At 56.7% G+C, this 20,281-nt stretch overlaps 1 protein-coding gene across 2 annotated transcripts; it reads left to right on the top strand.

Moving 5' to 3' along the window:
* Positions 1-81: 81 nt before the first annotated feature.
* Positions 82-18,146, top strand: Trmt44 (tRNA methyltransferase 44 homolog). 2 transcript variants are annotated; one of them, XM_070021768.1, is made up of 11 exons: positions 82-683; positions 3,564-3,678; positions 4,269-4,488; positions 5,670-5,738; positions 7,872-7,979; positions 8,457-8,528; positions 9,966-10,072; positions 10,889-11,072; positions 12,321-12,753; positions 14,110-14,226; positions 17,577-18,146. In XM_070021768.1, exons 1-11 carry the CDS (start codon positions 92-94, stop codon positions 17,765-17,767), a joined length of 2,208 nt encoding a protein of 735 aa, XP_069877869.1. In that variant the 5' UTR covers positions 82-91; the 3' UTR covers positions 17,768-18,146. The 2 variants fall into 2 exon arrangements, with proteins under 2 accessions (XP_069877869.1, XP_069877870.1); XM_070021769.1 differs by having other exon boundaries at positions 594-683; positions 4,298-4,488.
* Positions 18,147-20,281: the final 2,135 nt, after the last annotated feature.

The raw sequence follows: 20,281 nt of genomic DNA, 5'->3' as shown, positions 1-20,281 counted from the left end.
AGGGCCCGCCGCGCGGGCACCCACTTCCGCTACGTCACATTCCCGCGCCGCCGCGCCGCGCCGCGCCCCCGGCCCGGACCGCCCGGGGACCATGGTGGCGCTGGGCCGCGTCCGGGTGTGCGACCCCGGCGCGCTGCTCCCGGAGGGCTTCTGGGCGGCCGTGGCCGTGTGGCTGGAGAGGCCGCAGGTGGCCAACAAGCGCCTGTGCGGCGCCCGCCTCGAGGCCCGCCTGCGCGCCGCGCCGCCCGGCTCCGAGGCCCGGGGCCCCCAGCCCGACCCCGCGGGCGGCCGGCGGGGCGCGGCGGGGCGCGGGCCCGGGGCGGCCGGAGGGCCGGGCCGGCGCTGCCCCGACGACGGCGACCCCGAGCCGGGGTCGGGATCGGCCCCGGCGGGCGGCGGGCGCGAGGACGGGCAGAGCCGCCGCCCGCGGGGAGAGGGACGCGGGGAGGCCGGAGGCGGCGGCGGCGACGGCCCGGCCGCGGACCTGGAGTTGCTGTGGGAACGTTTCTCCCACAGCCTCGCCGTCGGAGACAACCCGGAGATGCTGGCCTTCCTCAGCAGCTGTGGGGACGCGGCGCGCCCGCCCGCGCCCGCCGAGCTCCACCTGGTTCTCAGAACTCTCATCCCGAAAGCCAGCCCCCAGTGCCGGCTTGCGGCCCCGAAGAGAGAGATGGTCGTGCAAGGTAAGGGCAGGTTGGGTTGTGGAAGGATGCGATTTCGCCTAAATGCACGAATCGAATTTCAAGGCAGCTGGAAAACATGAAGGGCGCCTACTGTGCCGGTCCCTGCGGTGGGCCAGAGGGGCTGTAAGGTTTGGGGGGGGGGTGTCTTCAGTGACAAGCTTCTGGGGGCATTGCTGAGGGGAGTGGGGGAGTCAGGCAGATGGGGTCAGGAAAGATTCTAGCAAAGACGCAGACTGGATTCGGTGTTGACTGATAAACAGGAGTCTGGAAGAGGGAGGGAAAGGAAAGCAACTTTTCCTGGATAGAGGGGTGAGTCAACTTGGTGACTGGATGGATGGAAACCTGTTACTCTTCGGGGTGGGTAAACTTTCAGACATTTATTTTGCCTGCCCAGGACCTTGAGACCTGCCACTCCCTGCCTCTAAGATGGTTCAGCAGTTTGCCTTGAGTTTTCTGTTGCCACTGTAACAACTTTCCCTGCACTCTTCACTGGCCAAACCCAGATAACCTGATTTCATCTCTGAATTCTGTAGGTCAGAAATCCTCGCTTGTGGTTCCCTGCCCTGGTCACTCTCCCACTGCCATAATCCCAGCACTGGCAGGCGTGGATTTTACTAGGAGCTCCTGGGAGGGGGTCCATTTCCATGCCCCCAGATAGACAGAGACTACATTCTTCATGGTTGTAGAACTCTGTCCCTCCTCCTTGGTGCCTGTCAGTTCCTAGAGGCCACCCTATGGTTCTTCTTACAGCTTGGTTTTGAGGGGTGGGGGTTTTCTCAGGCCTGGAACCTCTGACTTTTTCTGCCTCCTCCTGCAAAGTTCTCAGCTGTTCACTGCTCATGGGATACCAGATTTCCCTCCTACATAAGGTCTGCTACCCAAATCACATTGGTTAACACAACATACTGCTGAGTGCTGAGCATCAGGGTGTAAACAACTTTGGGAGACCTGTCTCTAGGTTCCTGTGCTGTCTTCCCTGGCCCTCCGTGTCCTCCTTCCTAAGGCTGGGTCCTCCTTCAGGGCCCTCCATGATTTTTCAGTCCAGTCCAGCTAGAAATCTGTCATCAGTGCTGTCATAACCTTAATCTTCCCAGCAGACTGAGAATGTGCCCATTATACCAAGGAGGGAGGGTATGCAGGGCTGGATGATTCCTCTTTTTTTTCCCCTTGTGTCTGTTGTGGGGCTTGAACTCAGGGCCTGGGTCCAGTCCCTGAGCTTTTGTGCTCAAGGCTTGCACTCTGCCGCAGAAGTCACAGCTCCTTCTGGCTTTTTTGGTAGGAGATAACAGTCTCTTGGACTGTCCTTCCTGGGCTAACTCCCAATCTCGGTCTTCAGATCTCAGCCTCCTGAGTAGCTAGGATTGTTGGTATGAGCCACCAGCACTAGATGTGGATGGGATGCTTTTTTTTTTTCTTCCCCAGTCCTGGGACTTGAACTCAGGACCTGGGCACTGTCCCTGAGCTCCAAGTCTAGCACTCTACCACTTGAGCCACTGTATCACTTCTGGCTTTTTTTGTGTATGTGGTTCTGAGGAACTGAACCCAGAGCTTCATGAGTGCTAGGCGAGCACTCGACTGAGCCACCTTCCCAGCTATGGATGATTCTTTATCGCGGGGTGGCTTGTTCACAATGTGGCTGTCTTGGTTGCTGCAGCCTCCCTGCCTCTGCCCACCCGGTGCCAGCTGTGTCCTCACCCTCAAGTCCAAAATGTGACCCTCAAGTGACCAAAAATGTGCACAACATGAAAAGCTTCTAGGGAGCATCGTTCTTGGCCGAGACCCTGTGCCTCCTCCCTCCTCTCAGGAGGTGGTGCTCCATCAAGAGAGCCGATGTGAGAGCTGTCCACCCCAGGCTTCTGCCCTGGGCTCCCGGAAGGTGTGTGTGTGTTCTCTGTAGAGCACACCCGCCTGGTTTATCTGGCTTTGCTGATCATCAGTTGTATGGCCACCAGCAGGGTATATGGTTTCCCTGTGCCTCAGTTTCTTCATTTGTAAGTGGGAGACTTAAAATCTCTTGAGAATTCTTGAAAGATAAGTGAAATTATATGTTATAAAATGTTTACAATAGTTCTTGGTAAGTGTTTAATAAGTGCTAGCATTTTTGGAAAGTGTAGGTTTTCTCTGTAGTTTTTGTATATTTCTTGGCCCTGTTTAGAGACTTGGGCCCAGGCTCACTCTGTCACCTACTGCAGCTCTGCTCAGATGTCATTCATACGCATTTAGATGAATTCAGATTCCCTAGCACCCCACCTCCACCCCCCACCCTTTGATTGCTCAACAGCAGCCCCTGATTGCCACTTCCTGGCCCTCCCCAGCCCTTTTTCTCCCTCTGTAGCCAGTGAGCCCTTTGCTTCTGCTTGCTCTCCACAGATCATGTTCTTTTGCCTGCAGTGGAAAGTGATTTCAGTCTGTTTTCTGGGTTTGTGAAATAGGGTGCACATTCAGTTTTAGTTTCAACTTTGCTATTTTCCTATATCAGAAGCCCTAAGTTTCCACACAGATGTATACAGGGCCTTCCGTGGAGCCGAGGATCTGCTGCTCGCTCTCATTGCATGAGGAGGTGAGTGTAGGATGGCCAGGCCGCACACAGGCCAGACTGCGATGGCCGGGCACCATTCTGAGTCACCCCTGTCGGAAGGTCGTCTGCAGCAGGTATTCCACTTGTGCAGAGGCTCTGTTCTCTTTGCTGTCGGTTCATGCCAACCCCCGGCCCCTGACTCCTGGACACAGCATGTGAGCCTTGCAGTTTCTGGGAGCAGGCCTGTGGCGGCAACATGAGGATTCTAGGAATGGAAAGCACCCACGGCTGTGGCTAATTCTGCTGTCAATAGGCCTGAGCTAAGCAGCGGTGACCTGTCTCCCCTATCATTTTTTCCCCAGATGTCTCTAGAGGAACTGCAACATTTTTACCTTTGGAAGAAGACAGTGAGGGGAACCTAAGAGTGACAATGAGCAATGTATATCAAATTGAGCTCAGTCGCACGGAAGGAGAATGGTAAGAGCCGCATAGGTGGTTCCCCTGCAGAGCAGTCCACAGAGATGTGTGCCCTCTGTCTGTGGCACAGGGAAGATGTGTGGAAGCCCGTGGTAGATGGGCACACCTGGCACGTAGAGCAGGGGGTGGAGCTGTGGGGTCAGCTCTGCACTCGGTTGGTTGGGTAGAAGTGCAGGTTTGCACACAAGGGACGGTTCTATAACCATCTCAGATTGTAAAACATTTTGTAGTTATTGATGTCTTTCTTCCTGTTTTCTTCTTTTGCTACTCAAACACAATCGATAAATAAAAATTAAAAACAGCCGGGCACCAGTGGTTCACACCTATAAATCCTAGCTACTCAGGAGGCAGAGATCTGGGGAATTGTGGTTTGAAGTCAGCCTGGGTAGGAAAGTCTGTGAGACTGTTATCTTCAATTAACCACCAAAAAATCTGGAAGTAGAGCTGTGGCTTAAGTAATAGAGCACTAGCCTGGAGCAAAAAAGGCTTAGCACCCAGGTCCTCAGTTCAAGCCCCAGGACAACCTGCACCCAAAAACCATTTTTTTTAAAACCAGCCCTTCTTAACTCCTGTTTCTCTTGTTTTCAAAGGTTCATTTCTATTTTAATTTTCTGTCCAGAGAGATGGCATTCAGATGGAGTTATTCACCCTAAACCCACCTGGCTTGTAGAGGAGCTGCTGGGCAAGCTGGCCCGGTGGGCTGTGGAGAACAAGAGGAGAGAATTCAAGAGCACGCTCTCTCTGGTTTCCATCATGAGCTACAGCAGGACCTACCAGGAACTTAAAGAGAAGTACAAAGACATGGTCAAGGTAACCACGGTGGGGCGTCTGGGGACGGCTTCGACAGCCTCACACACTCAGGGACTTCTCCAGACTCTGCCAGGATAATCCCTGCCCGTGAGCCTTCTAGCGTGTTCACGTGCCATCATGGAGGGCAAAAGGGAAATCTGCAGTGTGAAAGTCACTGGCCGCTGAGCCAGATACTGTATTAGCACAACCATGGCTGTAAGCTACAAAGAAAGCTGCAGTGCACAGGAGTGGACTGTGTGGAGGAAGGAAATGTCTTGGTGTCTGTCGCAGCTGCTGTGTGACTGAACACCCAAGGCCACAGGCTTGTCTCCACACCGCTCACACCCCTGCTTACCCCACACCAGGCACTGAGAGGCGGATGCCACCTTTTTTTTAGCCCACTGTCTGTGTTCTAGTCGGTACCAGGTGAGCAGTGAGGACCACCACCTTGAGCCCTCTCTGGGGGGCCATCTGAACAGCTCGCAGTCATTTTCTTGCAAAATACATGGGGTGACATTGCACTGGTTATGTCCAGTGATACACAAAGACTGTCTTCCTGTCGGTCTCTTTTTTTGGGGGGGGGTCCGGTCGTGGAGCCTGAACTCTGGGCCTGGAAGCTGTCCCTCAGCTCTTCAGCTCAAGGCACTTCAGCTCTACCACTTGAGCCACAGTGCCACTTCTGGCTTTTTTTTTTTTTTGCTTATGTGGTGCTGAGGAATCGAACCCAGGGCCTCATGGCATGCAAGGCAAGCATTCTACCACTGAGCACCTTCCCAGCCCCTTCCTGTCAGTCTCTTATTGCAAGAAATTAGGGCCAGGCATTGTGGCTCCCACCTATAATCCTAGCTACTCAGGAGGCTAAGATTGGAGGATCACAGTTCAACACCAGCCCAGGCAGAAAAGACTGTGAGACTCCTATCTCCAAAAAGCTGGTAGTGGAGCTGTGGCTTAAGTGGTAGAGTGCTAGCCTTGAGCAAAAAAATGCAGAGACAGTACCCAGTCCCTTAGTTCAAGCCCCAGGACTAGCACCAAAAAAAAAAAAAAAAAGAAATTAGGAATATGTGCTTTGGGAATAGGCTTATGTTTTTTTGTTTTTTTGCATAGTTAGTTCAGTTTGATTTTGTGCTTTTCAGCGATTCTGTAAATATTGAGCAGTGGGGTTATTGCAGAGTAATTTACACATATTTGTGAACATTTCTTAGGTATGGCCAGAAGTAACCGACCCTGAAAAGTTTGTATATGAAGACGTGGCCATTGCTACGTACCTGCTGGTAAGTGTCCACAGACTCACTCACATGAGTGTAGAAAAGCTCCCATAGCAGATCCACCATTAGCAAGAATATTTGCCAAGTCCCCAGCTCCTGGTGGCCCTACTTTGTTTGTCCAGATGCATAATCATGGGCTACACGTGTGGTGGTTTGCCTTTCTTGGTACTTTTCCAAGGGTGTAAAACAAACTGAACTGTGAAATTGAACTTTAGGGAAACAGATTGGACCAGATTATAGCCATAACCATAGGTCACTGTGCAGTGGTCAATAGCATAAATATATGCTTGTTTGTTTGTTTGTTTGTTTTTTGAGCATTTTTGCTCAAAGCTAGCATTCAGCCACTTTGAGCCATAGTGTCACTTCCAGTTTTTAGGTGGTTAATTGGAGTTAAGACTTTCAGGAAGGTGGCTCCGTGAGGCCCTGGGTTCGATTCCTCAGCACCACATAAGCAAAAAGAAAAAAAAAAAGCCAGGAGTGGCGCTGTGGCTCAAGTGGTAGAGCGCTAGCCTTGAGCTGAAGAGCTGAGGGACAGCGCCCAGGCCCAGAGTTCAGGCCCCACGACCCCCCCCCAAAAAAAAAAAAGACTCAGGGCCTTTCCTTCCTGCCTCAGCTGGGTTTGTACTACAATCCTTAGATCTCAGCCTCCTTAATAGGTAAGTTTATAGGCATGAGCTACCAGTGCCCGGCTAATAGTATAACTTTTGGATTATTTAAATATGCATAACTTAAAGGATATATAGAGAGAAAGCATGAAGATGTGACCATTAATTTGTCAACTGGTGCTCAGAGACGAGCACTTGGTGGCTCTGGGGATGGAACCCACGGCCCCATACCTGCTGGGCAAAAATAGGCTGTACCACCACACCAGCTCTGAACATGGTTTCCTGATCGGGAAGAAGCTTTGGTGCCCCCTAGGGTCAGACCAGAGCAGGGCTGGTCCTGGCCATTTCAGACCAGTGCCCTGGTCACAGTCCATCAGCTGGGCCTAGAGCCCCAGGGCCCAGCTGATATCTTTCCACACTACCCTGGAAGTGGGGTTTCTAATCCCAGCAGAGATTGGTGTCTCAATTTTTCTTTTTTTTCCTTGCAGGACTAGGGAGGAGCCCAGGGTCTTGAAAATACTGGATGGGGTACTACCACTGAACTACCCAAACCTTTTGTTTTTTGTTCATTGGATTTTTTGTTTTTGTTTTTGTTTTTATGTCAGTTGTGGGGCTTGAACTCTGAGCCTGAGCACTGTCCTTGTGCTCTTCAGCTAAAGGCTAGTGCTTTACCACTTGAACCACTGTGCCACTTCCAGTTTTCTGGTGGTTAATTGGAGTCTCACAGATTTTCCTGCCCGGGCTGGCTTTGAACCATGATCCTCAGATCTCAGCCTCCTGAGTAGCTAGGATAACAGGCGTGAGCCACTGTCACCCGGCCAACCCTTTGTTTTTTTTTGTTGTTGTTGTTTGTTTGTTTGTTTTGGTCCGGTCATGGGGCCTGAACTCTGGGCCTGGGCTCTGTCCCTCAGCTCTTCAGCCCAAGGCTAGCATGCTACCACTTGAGCCACAGCACCACTTCCGGCTTTTTTTTTTTCTGCTTATGTGGTGCTGAGGAATTGAACCCAGGGCCTCATGCATGCAAGGCAAGTGCTCTACCACTGAGCCAACTTCCCAGCCCAACCCTTTGATTTTATCTTTATTTTTAAAACAGGGTCTTGGCAGATTGTCCAGGCTATCAGAATTGTTGATTCTCCTGCCTTTGCCTTCCCAATATCCGGGATTACTAGGGGGTCCTGCCATGCCTGGCTAGAATTCTTCTTTTTTTTCTTTTTCTTTTTTGTTTGTTTTTGTTTTTGTTTTTGGCGCTTGTGGGGCTTGAACTCTGGGCCTGGGCGCTTGTCCCTCAGCTCTTCAGCTCAAGGCGAGCGCTCTACCACTTGAGCTACAGCATCACTTCCGGTTTTCTAGTGGTTTATTGGAGATAGGAGTCTCACGGTCTCTCCTGCCCGGGCTGGCTTTGAACCGCGATTCTCAGATCTCAGCCTCCTGAGTAGCTAGGATTACAGGCGTAGGCTACCGGCGCCCGGCTAGAATTATTCTTGAATAGAATGATTTACTGGCTGGCTTTATTTTGTATTTCCTCTTTATCCAGGTCCTATGGGAAGAGGAAAGAGTGGAGCGGGGATTAACAGCGAAGCAGTCCTTTGTGGACCTGGGCTGTGGGAATGGCCTCTTGGTCCACATCCTGTGCAGCGAAGGGGTGAGCCAGACTCAGGACCTGTGCAGGAGGCTCTCAAGTCAGCACAGGTCCTGCCTCTCTTTCTGCTCTGGTCTGGACTCAGTGGGTATTTGTTCTCCTAGGGTCACCAGAGGACCAACATGGGATGGGAAATTTGGGAGCAGGGGAGTGGAGGCCTCTGGAGCTGAGATCTCCTCTGTGCTTGTATGTCCTGAGACAGCCAGTGAGCCTGGCCTGGGGCAGGGAAGTGGGAGTGTCCTGGGCTTGACCTTCACCTGTCATTGCTAGTGTGCTCCCTTGACTCCACCCCCATTAAGATTCACAGTGACTGCTGGCAGTGCAGGCCTCCACCAGGGTGCCCCTCACAGCATCTCAGAGCGCTGGGGACTGTGCACTATCCTTCAGCGCCAGGGCCTCCTGCCCCGCCTGTGCAGGGCCTTGGCTTGCTCCTGCCATGTGCCAAGCCTAACCTCTGGTTTCTCAATCTGATTCCTATAGCATCCAGGCAGAGGGATTGATGTCCGAAGAAGGAAGATCTGGGACATGTATGGACCCCAAACTCGGCTAGAGGTACTGGCCTAGCCATTCCCTTGATTTCCACACAGGGGTCTGTCCCCTGGTGGGTCAACTAGACTGCTTACCAGGACCGCATTCATGTTCATCTGAGCTCTCTGTGCCTCTGACCATATAAAATAATATTTATCAAAATGAGTTCCAGGAAATGGAAACAAGGATAAAAGAGGACTAGAGGTATGGCTCAAGTGGTAAAGTGCCAGCCTGAACTGGAGGGCTAAGCAAGAGCACAAGGCCCTGAGTTCAAGTCAAGGAACCAGCAAGAAGAGCAGACAGACCAGGACAGATGGAGGTGCTTTATATTTTGCACAGCTGCTGGTTACAGGGAAGACAGGACCTGGCCTGCAACTGAGGCCCTGCCTCCTCCCCTGTGCCTGTTGTGCAGGAGGGGAGGACAGGAAAGAGGAAGGGGGAGCCCCTGCTTTGGAGGGCCGTTCTGCAGGGGATGTCTCTTTGCCTCTTCTCGTAGGCCAGCTTGTTCAGACATTGAGCAGGTGGTGGCCCACAAGGTAGCATGTTGGCGTAGCTGCCCCTCCCGTGGCGCCCCCTCCCGTGGCGCCGTGGGTGTGGTGCCGCTGGTGGGTTTGCTTTAGGATCTCCATTTTCACAATTCAATGCCCAGGTCAGACGGCTTAATTAACGCTAGTGAGAGAGAAGAGTGTAGTGGGCTGTGGCCTCAGCTGCCCGTGGCCAGTACTGCCACACCAGCCTTACCCCAGCCTGGTCTGGAGCACCACGCGTGGGCGCTAGCCATTTCCTGTGCACATAGAAGTGAAGCTCGAGACGCCCGTCTCCTCTCAACCACTTACATTCTTTATTTGTTCTACACATGCACACGATGCAGTAAGATACGCACTGCTTCTAAAACCTCAGGTTTGAAGAGTGCCCGGGAGGCTCTGGGCCTGAGTGTGTGACCTCAGATTCAGACCGGTTAGCAGAGTTAAGCTTGGAGTTTGGATGTAGGGTCCGAGAGCAGAGTGGGAGGACTCACAGGGTGGGAGGACTCACAAGGAGAAGGCACTCAGGGTGGGAGGACTCGGGTGGTTTCAAGTCCCCAGTTACTGTGTCATTGGATAAGACCCTGAAGTCCCAAGGAAAGCAGTTGGCATGGGTCCCTGAGCACCAAGGTGCTAGTTGTTTCCTAGAGGTTCCCAACAGCTGCTTTGGCCCTGGCAGGAGCCATCCACCCAGAAACTTCCTAGAGCCTGCATTTGGGCCCGCTGCCAGCGAGAACTTGGGTTCAGGTCCTGTCTATTTTTCCTAGTCCCTGCCTCCCTCCTCAGTGAAGAGAGAAACAGTTTGTGGTCTCAGCGACCCCGTAGCTCCATTAGTGTTTGTGTTCTGTCATGACGGGGCAGTCACTTGCTTGCTCCCGGTGCCTTGGGCGGCTACAGAGGCCCTGGCCGTGCCATCTCATTCTCTGCCTTTCTCCAGGAAGGTGCTATCACCCCCGATGACAAGACCCTCTTCCCTGGCGTTGACTGGCTGGTTGGCAACCACTCAGACGAGCTCACGCCCTGGGTGCCCGTCATCGCAGCCAGGTGAGCGGCTGGCGGGGTGCTCCTTCTGAAGGCTAGCTAGGATATGCAAAACGACGAGTATGATTCACCTCATATCTCTGTTGGCCAGTACTGAACATTTCTATCTAGTTTGGAAAGGTGTGTCTTTTTCTGGATGGTTTTTCTCTAATACCAAAGGTTTGTCTTTAAGAGGGAAAATCTGTTAAGCACGTAAGCACTGGGCATCAACCTTGGTCTCTTCTCAGTGGGGGCTGGGTAGTGTCAGGGCAGGTGGTGTGTCCCTTGGGGGCTGGGCACTGTCAGCGATGCTGCAGGCCCCAGGAGCCCATTGCAAAGCTAAGAGGCGCCTTAGCACTTGTTACCCAGGCTCCTTCAGCCACGGGTCTTTTATTTTATTTTTTATTTTTTGCTAGTCATCGGGCCTGAACTCTGGGCCTGGGCGCTGTCCCTCAGCTCTTCAGCTCAAGGCTAGCGCTCTACCACTTGAGCCACAGCACCACTTCCAGCTTTTTCTGCTTATGTGGTGCTGAGGAATTTGAACCCAGGGCCTCATGCACGCAAGGCAAGCGCTCTACCATTGAGCCGCCTTCCCAGCCCCAGCCACAGGTCTTTTAAAAGGTACTGGGGAAAGCCCAGGTCTCAGCTGACAATGGAGGGCCAGGAAGTTGTTTTGTTAATTAGACGCATATTTTACTGCAAACACACTGCTATGTGGATGTTAAAGTTCCCTTGGGGGAGGCTGTCAGTCGTGTTTTATGTAAGCGGCATACTGGTCATTGGCACACTGGCCATGTTGGTGCTGACCGTGCTCAGCTCTGTCTCCTGCGGCTGCTCTAGGTCCTCCTATGACTGCCGCTTCTTTGTCCTTCCCTGCTGCTTCTTTGACTTTGCCGGGAAATACCGCCGGAGGCAGAGCCAGAAGACACAGTACCGGGAGTACCTGGACTTCATCCAGGAGGTGGGGCTCTCGTGCGGCTTCCACGTCCAGGAGGACTGCCTCCGGATCCCGTCCACCAAGAGGGTGAGTCCTGGACAGCATTGCCTGGAGGGGGAGGGGAGGACGCGTGGGACCAGGCGCAGAGAGCCACAGTGGACACAGTCAGGCCTGGAAAAGAAACCATGGACTCTTCCAGGGACTGGTGTCCACACTTGTAATCCTAGCTACTCAGCAGCCTGAGATAGGAGGACCCCAGTTTACAGCCTGTCTGGGCAGAGAAGTCCATGAGACTTGTATCTCCAATTAACCACCAAAAAGCTAGAGTGGAGTAATGGCTCAAGTGGTAGAATGCCAGCCTTGAGCAAAAAAGCCTAGGGAGAGCACAAGTTGTGGTGCTGGTCCAAAAAGCCATGGATTCACTTGATCAGAGCTGCAGGGCTTGGTGTCGATGGCAGCGTGGTATGCGCATGCCTTGTACATGATCTGAGCCGTGCCCAGGGCCAAAGGCAGGTGCTGCTCTGCTCTACAGTGTAAGCCACAATGGAGCAGGTGCAGCGGCTCAGAGGCTGTGGCTAGATCAGCCTTCTTGGCTCTGTGGGCCATGCCAGGGAGGAGGGGCAGACCTGAGATGTCCCCCGAGGTTGCTGGGACAGTGTCTCCACCTTCCTGAGGCCCCTGCCAGGCTCCTATGTATCTTTGTTCTGCCAGGTTGACGTAAGGCCTTACCCTCTGCCTTGGAGAATGCTTCAGTAGTAGAAGGGTCTGCACCTTGGGTCAGGGCAGACAGGAATGGAACATTTTTAGGCTGCAGGTGCTAAACTCAGTAAGTGAATAGTTGGCAGGTTGTAAATCATTGATGGCACTTGCTTGGGCTGTTCACTGTTGTCTTTTTTTATTTTTAGCTGTCTCTCTGTGTGTTTTACTGGGGTTTGACCTCAAGGCCTACTTACTTGGCTGATATGCCACATCTCCAGCCTGCTTTTGGCTGGGATTCGTTTAGAGATGAAGGGTTACAGGGTTTACTGACTGGGCTGGCTTCAATTGTGATCCTTTAGATCTCAGCCTTCTGCGAAGTCAGAATAGACACTTAGGTTTTTATTTTTAAATCACTTACCATGGTTTTAGTTTTTGAAGTTGGGACTTTGGGGTTAGGGATGTAGCTCAGTAGCAGAGCACTTAACGAACATGCACGAAGCCTAGGCTCTACCCCCAACACTGCAAAGAATTTCAGAAAGGATGTTTTTCATGACCAACTACTCCAGAGCAAGTGGAGAACTTTGAATTAACCCGTGAGCCTACTCGAATCCCATTTTGCCCTCTTTTCAAGCACAGGTCTGTCTCATTGGGAAATCCAGAACTTACCCTGCCTCTGGAGAGGCCTGGATGGATGAGCAGAGGACCCGGTACATTCGTGGCCGGCAGGGTTGCCCCGCGAGCCCTCCTGGTGGCCAGCATTCCTCTCCTGCACCCCGAGTGGTTGGCAGCAGCCTCCAAGACGGTTCCAGAGCCTCGGGTGTGGGGGCCGAGGGTGAGGCTGAGGCCAGGCCCTCAGAGCGGGGAGTCGAAGACCCTGCCACTGCCGGCCGGCCCTGGCTGCCTGGATTCCGCCCCAGAGAGAGAGCCCAGCGCGCAAGGAATTGTGCCACCCTCCCTCCAGGCTTTGCTGACCAGGTGGTTTTGCAAGTGGCAGAGTTGCTGTTAGGTGGAAAGAAGCTAAACCCAACGGGTTCTCAAGAAGGAAGTGTGAAGGCCTGGAACAGCGGAGGTGGGTCGTGGCCCTCCCCTGCCCAGGCCCGTACAAGCCACAGCTTCACTCCCAACCTCCTGGTAGCTAAATAGACCCGGGGTAGAGTGAAGGTGCCATCTGCAAGCACGCTGTTCACAGCTGTCTTTATAGTCCTGTTAGCATAGAGGACTGGGGGTGACCTTTGATCCTTAACCTTACAGAGATATCAGGGTCGACCACGACGGCTCATCTCAAATCTAGAAATCACACAGCCAGAAAACTGATCACCAGATGCTAGAAAGATGCACTATCCCCTTGAATACAAATTTGATACTTTAATTCAGCTGCAAAGCCTCCCACCCCACTCCCTGGAATTCCAGTGGCTTTCCGGAAAAGCTGGGCCAGAGGGAACCCCAGGGCAGTTGTAAAGATTCCAGTTGGAAACCTCCAGAAGGCTCCCTTGGCCGCCAGAGGGCGGTGTGGGCCCCCTGCCTGCTTCCAGAGTGTGAGCCATTCTGGAGCCCAGGTGCCCCACCTCTGCCTCTTGGCTCCTCCCTGGCACAGGAGTCAGTGGAGCGGTAACACCTTCCTCCCCGAGCCATGTCACCTGCCCAGTGACTGGTGGGTCCGTGTCCCCCTCCATCTCTGTCATCTCTCTGCACGTGTAACGTGTATGCTCAGGACCTTCAAGTGTGTTCTCCAGTCGCGTGTCTGCTCAGGAGTCCAGGCCTGAGCACCCCGGGGTCCTGTGGCTGGCAGGCATGTCACTGATGCCTGTCACTGGGGGCTGAGCCACCCCCAGGCTTTGGGGTCCCCAGGTAGCAGGCAGAGCCACCCCCAAGCTTTGGGGTCCCCAGGTAGCAGGCAGAGCCATCCCCAGACTTTGGGGATCTTTAAGGAGGAGGCTGAGCCAACCCCAGGCTTGGGCGGCTTGGTGGAGCTGCAGGAGCCTAGTGGATTAAAAGTCAGGAACAGCAAGCACGGGGACTGGAAGGTAGTGAAGAGTTGACTTCTCCAAGAGGAAGTCAAGGCCACTAGAAGAATGTGCAGGACCTGGAAACCGGTTGTCCGTCTCAGGGTCCCAGGCTGTTGGTTTCTGTCCCCCCCCCATGTTCTCCCCTCAGGCAGTTGGAGTGTGACTTTGAAGCAGTGGAGACCCTCTCCTGGGCGGTGCCTGAGGCATTGTGACCTCCTCCTCCTTCCTTTAGACAGTTTGCCAGGGTGAGGCGGGCTTATCTGAAGCAGGCCACACCCTCTCCTGGGCGGTGGCTGCCTGGGAGGCTTGTGTAACTCCCTGGCCGCCACCGAGCTCTGTCAGGTGTGGATTCCATTGAGGTCCTGCTGCACACATCGTGGTGTGTAATCCCTTCTTTGGGCACGCCCACTTTTCAACAGAGAGCCTCTCCTTGGCAGAAGTGGCTGGGGAGCTGGACAGGGCGACCCTGCGGAGGCTGAAGCGGGAGTGCGGAGGCCTGCAGACGCTGCTCAGAAACAGCCACCAGGTGTTTGAAGGTGAGCGCGGGGCGGCCGCCCTGCCTGCAAGGGCCCAGAGCCGCTGCTCGGGGGATCGTGGCGGAGCCTGCAGCGTTCTGCGTGGCCGCCGGGGTGGGCCGAGGCTGCCCTTCCTCCTGGACTTGCCACGGCCTCTGGTGCGGAGGCTGCTCTCCTGCTGCCATCAGAAAGTCACGTGGCTGGGGGGGGCTCACGCTGCGCCTTTGGACACCTGCAGGATCCAAGTGCAGGGCCAGCAGGACGAGGGGCGCTTCCACAGTCTGAGCTGGGTTTCTAGGTGGGTGTGGGACCGGGTGTGCACTGAGGCTGGTACCTTGGCGTGCACGGGGGGTTCACAGATTTCCACACTCACATGCGTGTGTAGGAATAGGGTGGGAAGAACCAGCGATGCTGGGGGTGGGTCAAGTGGCCCAGCAGGGTGGGAAGGAGCAGCCCCCACGTCCCCGCCCTGGGCCTGCTGCACTCTGGCTCAGGTTCCCATTCGCCCCTCTGCCCCACCTCAAGCTCTGTGGTTGTAGGCAGTAGAAGGAAGCTGCCCGTGGCCTGCACCAGCTTCTCCTCCATGTCTGTCCCGAGGTGGACCCAGCCTTCTGCGTGCAGGACGGAGGGATGCGCAAGCCCGCACCCTGGTGCCGAGGCCCAGACAGGAGGTTTGGGCAGCAGCCTGGGGCTCGTTCAGGAACAGGTCTCTGCCAGAGGCACTGCTGTTTATGCCTCTGCCCATGGCCCTAGACCGGAACTGGAGAGGCCACCACGATCCTGTGTGCAGAGCATGTGCATGCACTGCCCCGTGTCCCTCCCGACACAGTGTGCACGAGCTGCTGTCTGGGTGTGAGCACAGGTTGCTCAGCCCCGTGTGTGCAAGCACCTCTGAAGATCTGCACACTGCCTTGGGCAGGCCAGGTGCCATTGGCAGCTGAACTAGGTTCCTGGTAGCAGCTGCCACTTGAGTGGGTGCTGCTGGTGCTGGGGGTGGGCAGGCTGGGGAGCAGGCCGGAGCTGGGGGGTGGGGGTAGAGGAGTAGGAGACCCAAGGCGACCCTCAGGAAGAAGTCGCTGGTGGTGCTGGGGGGTGGGCAGGCTGGAGCTGGGGGGTGGGGAGGTGGGGGTGGAAGAAGACCCAAGGCGACCCTCAGGAAGAAGCTGCTGGAACCCAGCCTGTGGCCCAGCCAAGCTAGGCAGCAGTTCCTGGAATCTGCACTTCCTTCCACAAAGCTTCAACCCATGAAAGCACTGCAGCCCCAGGGGCCGCTGGGCCCTGCTTCCAGCACATCTCCTTTGAATTGGTGAAGGAGTAACTTCTTTCCTTAGGAGCAAGCGCGGCTTGCTTTGGGTGGGCGGGGGCATGGTTAGTTTTGGAATCGCTTCTGTGTGGGAGGCAGCACATAACTTTCCTTCTAAGAGTCCAGCAAAAATATGTAACAACACTGGCCTCCCTCTGTGGGAGGCAGCGCTGGCTTTTTGCTTAATGGGATTTGTTTTGTTTGTTTTGCTAGTCCTGGGGTTTGGGGACTGTCCCTGAGCTGCTGCTGCTCAAGGTGAGCGCTCTACCGCTTGAGCCACAGTGCCACTTCTGGCTTTTTTTGAGTGGTTTATTGGAGGTAAGAGTCTCACAGAGCTTCCTGCTTGGGCTGGCTTTGAACCTCAATCCTCAGATCTCAGCCTCCTGAGTAGGATTACAGGCGTGAGCTGCAGTGTGGCTGGTGGTGAGCAGTGTGTGGTGTGGGCCGTGAGTGCTGACCCGGTTGCGTGCCTCTGGGGCCTGGGCTGAGGGCAGCTGTCCTGGGGAGGCAGGGACTCCTGTCCCAGTGCTGGCCGGCTCCGCACGCAGGACTCACCCCCCTCCTGCCCCACCTGGAAGATGTGGACACAGCTCCAGGGGGTGGGGGGTGGGGGAGGTGTCCAGGGCTTCCGGCCTTGGGGTCCCACTGCCGGTGCCCCTGTGCCGCAGTGCCCGGGGCCCTCTTTATCCACACAACTCTGCTCTGAGCGGGGCAGGAGGCCTGAGCCAGCCCTGCTGCCTGCTGGCACTGCAGTGGGAGCGGAAGGTCAGACACAAGTGAGCGCAAGAAGCGGGTGCTGGTTCCTGTGATCCATGGCAAAGCGGAGGGCACGCTTCTCAAGGAGAGCCGGTGGCGGCCTGTGCTCCTGGGGCAGCCCCTGTGGCGCCGGCACGCCCTGCCTCGGATGGGGTCTAGGGCAGGAGCCCGGCAGTGCTGGCAGCCTGGGCGGCCTCTGCGGGGTTCCCAGTGTCCTCAGAAATCCCGAGCCAGCAGGGTGGGGTCTCGGGTGGAAGCCCCCCGAGGGTGGCTGCCAGCAGAGCGGCCTCTGGGCGGGGGTGAGGGGGTGCTTGCCACATAGGGTCCCGTGCCCACAGTGGCCAGCCTGTGTCCTGTGTCCTGTGTCCCCAGAGCTGCCGCTCTGGGGATGGCAGGTCAGGAAGCGGGCTGTGCTGGCGTACCCGGGGGCAGCCCAGGCCTGTGGTTTCCAGGGCCAAATATTTACTGTCAGCCACCTCTGCCCACGGGCCTGCTGCCTCCCCCGCTTGCAGAGGCACGGGAGTGGGTGAGGGCGGACGGCTCAGAGGTGCCTTTATTCCTCCCCGCCGCGCTGTCTGCAGGCAGCCCTGCGGCTGCCAGGGGAAGCAGGAAGGATCCGGCCGCTTTGGCCAGGTTTCCTGAGGCCCCGCTGTCCTCTGAGGATCAGACAGCCGAGAGGAAGCCCTGGACTGCTCCTGACTCTGGTCATCCCGTGCTTTGATCCCCTCCCCTCCTCTCGGGGGACAGGCAGCCTGTGTGGGCCTCCCTCCTGGGCACCCCTCCCACACACACACACCCTGCTTTGAGGTCAGCATCAGCCACAACAGCCTCTCTGGCACCAGCCCACCCATCGCTGATTCTGCCAGCAGCCCGCCTGTCTGTCACTGGTTTTGCAGATGTCCTTCTTGGGGTGTCTGCTTCGGGTCCTGAGGACTGTTGGTGGACGGGTGCATGGACCAAGTGTGTGGGGGTTGGGGCGTGGGAGGCAGCCCAGCCTGCCTGGCACCTGCCTCTGAAGTGCCCTTGAAGACCAGCCACCCAGCACCTGCTTTCCTGCGTGAGGGCCCAGCCATGCTGGTCCCCCAGGCCCGGTGGGGCGCCCAGCCTCCCTGCCTCCTGCAGGTCAGCTTGCCCAGGCCCCCAGTAGCCTCCTGCCTGATGACCTGCCTCACCAGGATCGGGACTGGGGTCTCCACAGAGCCAGGTCCTGCGTCGTGCCCCAGGGGCTCCTGTGTGGTGGGGGCTTAGGACCAGGCACTGGTGACTTTCTGGGCTAAAGATGTGGCTGTGTCTTCTTTGTTCCAAACCTCAGTTCTGCACGGGCGAGTTCGCATTCGAGACTGGAGACAAGAGCCACAGAGGGAGAGGCGGCAGGGGGCCTTCAAGACCCGCCTGTGTTGGTTCTTCACTCACCACCCGGATGGCTGTGTGCTGCCCGCTGCCAGCTGCCCATTTGCCCATGGGCCTGGGGAGCTGCGGCCGGCCCACGGAGGCCGGGCCTAGAGGCTGCGCTCCTGGCTGGCTGCTCCTTGGCTCCTGCTTCCTCTGAATTCCTGAGACACAGCCAGAAGCCAGAGGCACTCCCCAACGTGGGACACCCCGGGTTGCTGGGCATGTTATAGTCACAGCCCGGTCTCCGTGCGGCTGCCTCCTGTCGGCCAGCGTGTGTTTGCAGCACATCTCCACAGCGGCCCTGTGGAGACCAGGGCAGCACAAGCTGCAGGCTGGCAAAGGTGCCATGAGGATCAGGGAGTGCAGAGAAGGTGCCCAGGCGCCTGCTGGCGTCGGACTGGACGCTGCCACCTCGTCTTCCCTCCCCTTCTCCAGAAGGCCTCCCAGAAATGGCGTTTCCACCTTAAATGGTTTTGTCATTTGTTTGGTTCTTGGTGCTCCTAGGATTTGGGCTCCGCCTGCAGGAGTGTTCCACACGGAGCCGTGCCCGTAGCCCCCACGTGGCGCCCGAGCCCCCTCTGCATGGCCTCATGCGTGCTCCGGCCAGGCCGCCCTCTCCGAGCTGTGAGGAGGCCAGGGGCGTCCCCCTGTACCTGCTGGCCCCCCATGAGCGCCAGGCACGGGGAGCAGAGACAGCTCAGCAGCAGGGACGGGACGGAAGGGTTTCTCGGCTCCCTCCCTCCCCAGTCTGCATGCCCGCTGCTGCGCCCCGTGTCTTTGGCAGCCTGGTCAGCAAGGCGAGAGCCACGGCCGCCGCCCGCACTGGTAGGAGTCAGGAGCCGGGCTCTGCAACCGCCCGTGCCCTGGCCCGGACCCACTCCACTCTGTTGCTCATTTGACCCGATTTGTCTTTAGTTCTGGACGGTTTCTGGGTGCTGGAATCCCGGAGTGACCCGCGCCTGCCCTCCACCCCCACGCCTTGGCCCAGGCTCTTTCTGTGGGTGACCGGCCAAGTGCTGCGTGTGCACTTCCCATGCCAAGTGAGCCCAGGCTGGGAAGGCAGCGGCCGCTCAGCAAGGCTCGGCCTCTGGCTGGGAGCACAAGCAGAGGTTCGGGTCAGAGCAGTTGCTTGGCTAGCCAGGGCATTGGGCCGGGCCACTGTCCACACCCACGAGGGTTGGGCCGCGGTTGGGAGTCGGGTGGGATGGGTCACCTCCAAAGCCTCTGCAGAACTTGTCGAGGCCGGGCTGCCCCGGGGGCGTCATTCTGCCTGGAGACAAGGCTCCCGCGTGGAGTCCATGTGGTGATGGTCGCAGAGTTGTTGGGTGGTCCCCCCTGAGTGGGAGTGGGGACCATGCTGCATCCAGCCTGGTCCTTGGGGCCGGCGGGCCCCTCCCAGTGCCAGGGGGCCGGAGTGCCCTCCCTGGACCAGACTGGGGCTGCGTCCTCCCAGGGGGAGAAGCTGGCCTAGCCCAGGCCCGTGGCCTCTCCCCGAGTTCTTCCGGCGCCCGACCTCGGGTGAGGGGAAAGACCCTGCAGCCGGCAGCAGTGGGGGCTGCTGCTTCGCCCCTGCCCTCCACGGGTCCTTCAGCCGGCACTGGAGCCCCAGGGGGCCAGGGCCCCTCCCGAGAGGACATGCTGCAAGGCTGTCCCGGCTCAGCCTGTGTCCTCCCACGCAGACGCGGAGGATTGAGGCGCAAAGTCCTGCGACGTGCATGAGGGCTGGGACACACGTCTGACCTTGTGGGGTCCCCTGAGCGCAAAACAGCCTGAGTCAGAAGGGCCAGGACAGGCCCGCGGGGGCTCTTTCTCCCCACAGACGAGCTGAGGGAATCCCATCCAAAGGTTGGAGCCCCTACCTCCCAGCTGCTCCAGGGAGCCCCTCCTGCCTTCCCAATGACCAGAGAGATTTGTGGGCATGAGCCCTGGGAGAGGGAGGGGCTGTGCGGGAGGAAGATGCATCTCAAAGGAGGCTTGAAGGAATTTGCTGAGCAGGAAATATTTTCTGGAAAGTTCAATGGGGCGCCTGTGGAATCCCAAATATCCACACCACTAGGACGAGATGTGTGCCTTAGAGGCCTCTGAGACTGGGCTGGCCAGACTTCTGCTTTCCCACAAGGCCACGGCCCCAGGGCAGGGCAGAGGGGCAGCGGGGCCCTGCCTGAGCTCTTAGCAGGTCAGCAGTGGGGAGACAGCCGAACCAAGGCTTTTCTTTTTTTCTTTTTGGTCTGTCGTGGAGCTTGAACTCTGGGCCTGGGCACTGTCCCTCAGTTCTTCAGCTCAAGGCGAGCTCTCTACCACTTGAGCCACAGCGCCACTTCCAGTTTTCTGGTGGTTCATTGGAGATGAGAGTCTCACAGCATTGCTGCCTGGGCTGGCTTTGAACCGTGATCTTCAGATCTCATCCTCCTGAGTAGCTATGGTTACAGGCGTGAGCCACTGGCGCCCGGCTCCGAGCCAGGTCTTGAAGTGGAGGGTGTTTGTGACAGGGCTCTCCCCGCAGACACTGGCTCCTGCGAGAGTTCAGGTTCTCCCAAGTGGTCCGGATGCAGGCAATGGGCAGGCCAGCCCAGTGGGCACTGCTAGTGCTCTGTGTGCCCAAGAACCACAGTCCCATGCCCGTTT

Source organism: Dipodomys merriami, unplaced genomic scaffold, assembly GCF_024711535.1.
Source record: "Dipodomys merriami isolate MVZ:Mamm:240054 unplaced genomic scaffold, mDipMer1.0.p SCAF_143, whole genome shotgun sequence".
NCBI lineage: Eukaryota > Metazoa > Chordata > Mammalia > Rodentia > Heteromyidae > Dipodomys > Dipodomys merriami.
This window is presented reverse-complemented; position numbering and strand designations above follow the sequence as displayed.